This window comes from Aquila chrysaetos, chromosome 10, assembly GCF_900496995.4.
Source record: "Aquila chrysaetos chrysaetos chromosome 10, bAquChr1.4, whole genome shotgun sequence".
In the NCBI taxonomy this organism is placed as follows: Eukaryota; Metazoa; Chordata; class Aves; order Accipitriformes; family Accipitridae; genus Aquila; species Aquila chrysaetos.
In genome coordinates this window covers 2,919,729-2,926,950 of record NC_044013.1, presented here as the reverse complement: position 1 = coordinate 2,926,950, position 7,222 = coordinate 2,919,729, and the positions used below count along the sequence as shown (strand labels likewise).

The following is a 7,222-nucleotide window of genomic DNA, read 5'->3' as shown; positions in this document are numbered from 1 at the left end:
TTGTTCAAGAACATGCTGCCCTTGTTGCATGCAAAACTGCTCCTGCCTTGGCACTGCGGATGCAGAAGGCTGGCAGTACCCACAAATTCTGAAACCCCCTTATCGGTGGACTTTGACTCACGATAGACTGTGTACAGCAGGGGAAATCAGTGTTTTCACTGAAAAAGTCAAGCGAATTCTAAAGGAATCGATCTTTCCCCACCAATTCTGCTGTTCCTTCAACATCGGCACTGCGGGCACTTTGCGGGAGTGCAGGTTTTATAACCCCTCCTGGTTGGGATGGAGAAACAAAAAGGCAGGCTTGGGTTCCTTGGGGTTTTCCCTGTTTGTTAGGAAGACTCAGCATTATTCCCAGTGCCGTAATCCGTCTTTGCACCAGGACCCGTGTCAGCGTAACCCAAGAAGCTCCAGGTGAGAAAGCGTGGCAGGATCAGGTCTGGTTTCTCTGAGTTACAGCCATCTCAGGCCCTCCTCCTCCTCCTCCTCCTCCTCCTCCGGCTGTCTCTGTCCCCTGCAGCATATAAAAAAGGCCTAATCTCAATTCCAGTAAAAATAGGATTGCCACTTCAACTAGATAGGAGGATTTCATGCAGCACCTGGGAACACCTTTCTGTCTTAGCATTTTTAGTTGTGATATAGAAATGTTTAGAAGCCACAGCAAGAAATATTTCAAAATTCAGATGCCCGTATCGATACCTACGTCCATATCTGTCTTTGACGTATATCCAAAGCCCTGGGTCTGTAGCATGAGGAATGGCTCTCTTACACCTAAGATGATTTACCAACCTTGCCTGCGAGGGGAGGACGGGTATCTCATGCTCGCTGTCGTTGGGAGCCCTTTAGCTGGGACCCATAGAGCGAGGTAACTGGTTTTTCGGAGGGTTTGTGGGCAGGAGACCTGGCAGCGGTTGGCACCGAGGTCTGGTGTGGCCTGTGCTGGATTAGGCCATTGATTTCCCTTAGAGGAGAAGTGATCCCAGGTCACGTCAGTGAAATAAAAAACATGGTACCAGAAGGTGCTAATATTTTATTAGCAAGCTTTGGAGGTTGTTTTACTCAGGTCGCCTTGTGACAAAGGCAAGGCTATGTACAACCGCTGCGTGATGCTGAAGAGGAGAGCCTGATCTTGCTTTCCCCCACGCTTGCACCTACCCCTGCCACCCGCGGGGGCGGGAGGTGTGAGGATCGCCCCGCCAGCCCGACCTCGTGCAGTCGTGTCCGCGCAGACCCTGCCCACGCTCTCCAGCCGCTTCCACGGGTGATGAGCAAACCCGGCCGTTCCCGAGCCCACGGCACGTGCCCAGGCGGGGGGAGCTGGAGGTGCTGCGCTGAACTGCAACCGGCTCTTTCCGTCACCCCGCGAAGAGCGCGGCGTCGTACTGGCGGTGACGTCGTCGTATCAGAGGTGACGTCCCCAAGTCAGCATCCTCCCGGATGACTTATCCCTCTTCTTAACCAGGAGCTCCCCAGGCTGCAGGTCCCTCCAGCACTGCGGCGTGTCCCTCGGGGGAGCCCCAGTGTCCCGCAGGCTGTCCCACTAGGAAACACCAGCCATCTGCTTCCCAGGCACGGCGACATTCCCTCTGGGAACCTTGCACGTCCCTTCTGCAGAGCCCGGTGTCCAGCGAGCCGTCCCGCCGTGGACCCCGGTGGACAATATTCCCAGGGGACGGCCTCTCCCCCGGGGGTCCCCAACGTCCCTCCAGGCAATGCCGCTCTGTCCCTCCGAAAGACCTCCGTGTCTGGCCTCGCATCCCTCCTGGGGACCGCTGCCCGTCCCTCTGGGGGTGTCCGCCATCCCGTCTCCCCGGGATCCCCGGCATCCCGTCCGGCGGCCCATCTCCCCCCCACCCCCGTCCCCGGCGCCCCATCCGCGGGTGCGCAGCGGGAGAGGGGTTCAGCCGCAGACCCCCCCGTCCCCGGGGGGGGGAACGGCGGGGACAGCCCTGAGCCTCCTCGTAACTGGGCAGATGCTTCACCTCCTCGTAGCGGGGCAGCGGCGGCAGCTCCAGCTCCGGTCCCGGCTCGTCGGCGGGACCCCCGGCCCCCGGCGGCGGAGCGGCGGCACCGGGAGCGGGCAGGGGTCGTCGGCGGGCGGGCAGGGGTCTTCGGCGGGACGCGGGGCAGGCTCGGCGGCGGAGGACGCAGCCGGCGGCCACCAGAGCCAGGAGAACCAGCAAGGCCGCCAGTCTCCGCGCCAGCCACCGTGCCCGCGGAAGCCAGGAACGACCCACCGCCCTCCCGGTCCTGACCCCGGTCCCGGTCCCCGGTCCCCCGCAGCCGTCCCGGCCGCACGGAGCCGGTCCCCGGCCGCCCGCCATCCTCCGCGCAACCCGTCTCCGGACCCGGAGCGAACCTTCTGCGGAGCCGGTGCCTTTTCCCGTGGCCGCGGGTGCGGGCTGGCACCCCATGCCCCTCCCGCCGGCAGAGCCGGGTTTTATCTGCGCCGAGCCGGGTTTTATCCTTGATGAAAAATTAATGAGGCCATTTGGCGGTGGTTCACGGGCTAATGGGACGGCGGCGGTGCGGGACCGGGCAGCGGGCCAGGTTCGGCCTCGGCGGCCCGGCAGCCCCACGTCCTACCCCGGCCTCTCCCAGCGGGGTGACCGACGGGGCGTCCCTGCCACCCGAGCTTCACGCTAAATGTGCCCCAAAACTTACCACCGAGCTGAAATGTATCTTCCCCGAGTGGGGACAGGTTCCCTGGCTAGGGATCGTCTGTGCTTGAGGACATGGGGATGAGTGGTACCCAAGGATCTGGGATGCGTGGTACCCAAGGACGCAGGGATGAGCGGCACCCAAGGATGCAGGGATGAGCAGTACCCGAGGATCCAGGGATGAGTGGTACCCGAGGACGCAGGGATGAGCGGCACCCGAGGACGCAGGGATGAGCGGTACCCAAGGATGCAGGGATGAGCTGCACCCGAGGACGCAGGGATGAGCGGTACCCAAGGATGCAGGGATGAGTGGCACCAAGGACGCAGGGATGAGCGGCACCCAAGAACATGATGGTAAGTGATACCTGAGCCCTGAGCAACCCGTGGGAGGGGAAATGCAAGGCGCAGAGCCTACCGCTGATTTTGCCACTTAAAAAGGACAACTGCAGCATCAGAGCCGGGCAGCGACAGGCTGGCTCCCTGGCACCTGTGCAAGGCACAGATGAGAGTAAGCTCTTCATTCATTCTTTCTGTTGGTTTTTATTCCTACCATTAAGGTTTCACAGCTTTTTGCCTGTTGGCGAGACCAGGGGTTCCCCGTGTCACCTGGCTGTGACCATTGCCTGCGCTTCTGGAGACCCAATCCACCACTTTATTCGGCTCCCATAATTGCAGACCCTCGGCTGTGTTCTTTGCTGATTACGCTCAGCTCAATTGCAAAACTCCTCTGGCAACTGGGAGAGGAGACGGAGGTCTCATCTAGTCACGGAAAAACTTACTCATATGAAACATGGCAAAAAATGACCAGTACTTTTCTGCTTGGTTTCCTTTTAGGTGATCATGCCAAATCTGATATGCAGCAGCTAACCCACCTACGTGACCATCGTGTGATGCATTCGTTTCCTTTGTCCTGTTTACTCGACCTGCGATGATTTCGTTGCTGACATCTGTAAGTGATACTTCTGCTGTCATCCCTACATTTGGGTAATTCATGCCTAGCGTGTCTATCACAGATTTTATGGTGCTCAGGAACAAAGATGGGAAGAAAAGATTCTCAGCAGCGATACAGCATTGGGCAAAGTTTGCATAAAAATAATCTGAAAGGAAGGAGGGGGTCAATGGTGCTGAGCTTCTGGCAAGCAATGAGAAACCACGGTTTCTTTCTGTATCTTCAGGGGTTTATTCCGCATACATTTCCTCACTTTATAGGCATTTCTCCCTGCAGAAGGATGCTGGAGCTGGGAACTGTGGGAAAGGTGGGCTTCAGGCATGAAGCCGAGGCAGGAGGGGGGCACAGCCCTGGCCCCAGCTGCTTTAGAACCAACCTGCCCGGGCAACACCGACTTTGCCACCCCACACGAGGGGGTGGCCGCGGGGACCCTGGCCCTCTGCCTTGGGGACGTGTCCCAGCCCACGGCCGGCAGGATTGGGGATGCTGAGCACCAGCAGCAGCTCCCTGCCGTGCCTGGGGCTGCATTTACTTCAGACTCTTGATAATAACCAATGTGGTTTTTTCAAGGCAAATACAACAGTGAGTAAACAGCAGGGCGCCCGGCAAAGCCTACCTATCCATTAATAAAGCGCCGCATTTTAACAACATTTCTGATAAGCTGTAACTCCGCAATCAGAGCACTATGAAATATTAAAGCCTGTTGATAGCTCGTTAAAGCTAACGTTTTGGCTGGTTCTCCAGCGTGCGCCGTGAGCCGGGCTTCGGTGCTCAGCCTGCAGAAGGGACTGAGGATCGGCTCTGCGCCCCGTCAGATGAGGAAAACCGTGGCTGGAGGGAACAGGATGCCGTAATAGCAAGAAGAAATAAGAATTAAAATCCTGGTACGCAGCTACACTCACTCCAGCAGCCCCAGCTCCCACAGCCCCATGCCTGGCTTGGGAAAACGCAGAAATACTAGGTCCCGGCGTGGGGTCAGGGCCAGCGCGGCGGCTGCGTGGGGATGCCTGCAGCCACCCTGGGGCAGCTGCGGGTGTAGATGCTGCATCCTCTGCGGGTTTGGGGGGGATTCAGGGTGAGGCAGCGGTGGAGCTGGGTCAGCTGCTGGTTGGGCTTTTGGAAACGTATGGAGAGTGTCTTCTGCCCGGCTGTGGGTTCTGGTGTGGGTATGGTGGGCGGGCAAGGGTAATTGGTTCAACCAGCAGCAACTGGTGGCACCGATGTGAGCGATGAAGTCGTAGGCGGCTGCGGGTACTAGCGGGGATGAGGGATAGGTGGTTTTTGGAAGCGTGGCTGCTCTGCTGAGGGCCGGCACGGTGTAGGGGCTGCTCACCTGCTCCCTGGGACCCCAAGTGGCCCCGTCACTGGGCAGGGAGCTGGACCGCTGAGCTGGCCTGGCTGGGGAGGCGGCAGCACTGGGACAGTGAAAACTGGGATGCAGCAACCCCCCCCCCCCCCCCCGCTCAGCTCCCTGGGGGAGCAGCCCTCGCCTCTCCTCCTCCACATGCCGGACCTCGAAACAGGGCGATAAACGCCCACCCGCATCCCGGCTCACCCGCAGGCGATGGTCCGGCCGGGGAATGCGAAGAGTTTGTTTCCTGACTCACTCGAGGTGAGGACGGAGGCAGCAGAGGCTCCCGTGAGATGCGCCGAGCGCGGGGGCCAGATGCGGTGATTCGGCACATCTGGGGGAAAGAGATGCTGTGGGCCGGGCTGTGCCGGTGACGTGGAGACGGGACGGGGTCCCCCGGGTGCAGCCGGCGGCACGGGGGCAGCTCTCTGCCTGCCGAGCAGGGATGTGCGTTTTGGAGGTGATGCTCAGGCTTGGCACGTCAAAGCAGTCAGGAGAGTCTGGGGTTCAAACCTCATCGCTCGCCTTGTAATTCTCTTTAATGAGCCTACAGTCAGTTAATTACATCTATATGAAAGCTCAAATTCAACAGTCTGAACTTTCGCCTGATCCATAGCACTGAAAGCTTCTGGCAAATCAATGCCATCAGCTACCGAAGCGCGACAAGCGTCCCTGTGCGCCGGAGCAGGCCCAGCGTGCTCTGAGAGGTTTCTTCTGGTTAGATCAAAACTTAGTTGCCTTTTTTTCCAGGCGACTGACTCTTTGAATGGCAGGCTTGTGCATCATCGTGCAAGTGTTTTTGACAGGGATGGGAGTGCAATAGTAAAGCAAGGCATTGTTTCTATTAGCAGCAGCATCGCTCTTAGGCAGTTCAAGATGCTTTCTGTATCGCTGTGACCTTTCTCACTGATGAAAGAGACATGAAATTACAGACGGGATGGCCCAGATGTTTGTCAGAAGTAGTCCTGAAAATCATCAGGATGCTGTAACATACATTCTTTTAATTGCACATCCACAGATGCCTCTATCACTTAACTGTTTGCAACGGTGGCCTCTTTAGATCTCAAAACACCAAGTAAGACCCTGGTTACCGCGCTTGGGAGCGAGACCTACAAACCAGGCGCAGGCACCGTGGCACAGCACCTCCACGGCTCCTCACCCCCCCTGCATCTTGGTCCTCCCATCCCCATCACCGTCCCCCTGCCACCGCCGCGCCACGGCCGGGATGCGGCCGCAAGCACTCATCCGGAGCTGGGAAGGGTCACGGCCAGGGGAAAAACCTCACTGACAATGGGGGAAGAAGAGAAACAGTTTTCTGGGAAACTACCCGCAGGTGGGGAGCTGAAAAGCCAGGGCATGTTGTCACAGGTATTAGTTTCCCAGCAAGAAAGGCCAGCATAAGTTTGGTTGTGAGAACTCCCGCATGAATTTTCTTTTATTTTTATATATATATATGTAAAAAATATTTTATTTATTTATTTTCATTTTTCAATGCTAAAGCAGAATATGAGTAAAGGGGAACCATTTCTCCCCATGCAGCCAGCCCAAACACCAGTGATGATGGGAAGATCTTGCCCACCCAAATGGGTCTCCTATTTCACGCTTCCTCCTCCTCCTCCTCCTCTGGATGCTGGTCAGGAGCTTCGTGGCAGCCTGGGGTGGTCCGGGCCGATGGCCAGCGCTGTTCCCAGGCCTGCGAGGAGTTTTCTTCTGCCCCCCAAGCACAACAGAGCACTGGGGCAGCACCGGGAGTCGCTGAGCATGAATAAATCATCGTTAGCGGCCACATCGTGCCTCCCCCATCCTGAAATCTGCTCTTTTTACAAGCTGTGAGAAACCCACTTTGCGGCTGCCTGGAGTCTCGGGCAAACTCCGGGGCCGCCGAGCGGTTTCTGGGAAGGAGCTTTAGAAGTTGATTTTCTCCAGTTTTGCAGGGGATGCACAATTATCGATCCTGCAAATGACCCCTTGCAGAAATACATCGATCCATTTGGAGTAGCGGATCATTAAATACTTGACTTTCAGATCTTTCAAATGGTGCCAAAGAGCTGACCTGGCAAAATAATTATTTTATAGTGCGCGTAATTGTCCCCGCGACCATTAGCATTTGTGTAACTCTGAACTCGCCCTCACGGGAGCCTGCTACCTGAAATGCTCTTTGTACTATGATGCTTCACATCTGCATTTCCTTTTCTCTTATGTGTTTTCCCCCAAATATGGGAAAACTAATTGGAAAGAACATAATGAAGCTGAGGTTTCTCTTTT

The 7,222-nt window shown here is 57.0% G+C and overlaps 1 protein-coding gene across 1 annotated transcript; it reads right to left on the bottom strand.

The window, feature by feature from the left end:
- Positions 1–1,451: 1,451 nt before the first annotated feature.
- On the bottom strand, positions 1,452–2,995 carry C10H3orf80 (chromosome 10 C3orf80 homolog). Its single transcript, XM_030028333.1, has 2 exons — positions 2,981–2,995; positions 1,452–2,757 (listed from the first exon to the last, which is right to left on the bottom strand). Exon 2 carries the CDS (start codon positions 2,409–2,411, stop codon positions 1,452–1,454), a length of 960 nt encoding a protein of 319 aa, XP_029884193.1. The 5' UTR covers positions 2,412–2,757; positions 2,981–2,995.
- Between the last annotated feature and the right edge of the window lie 4,227 nt (positions 2,996–7,222).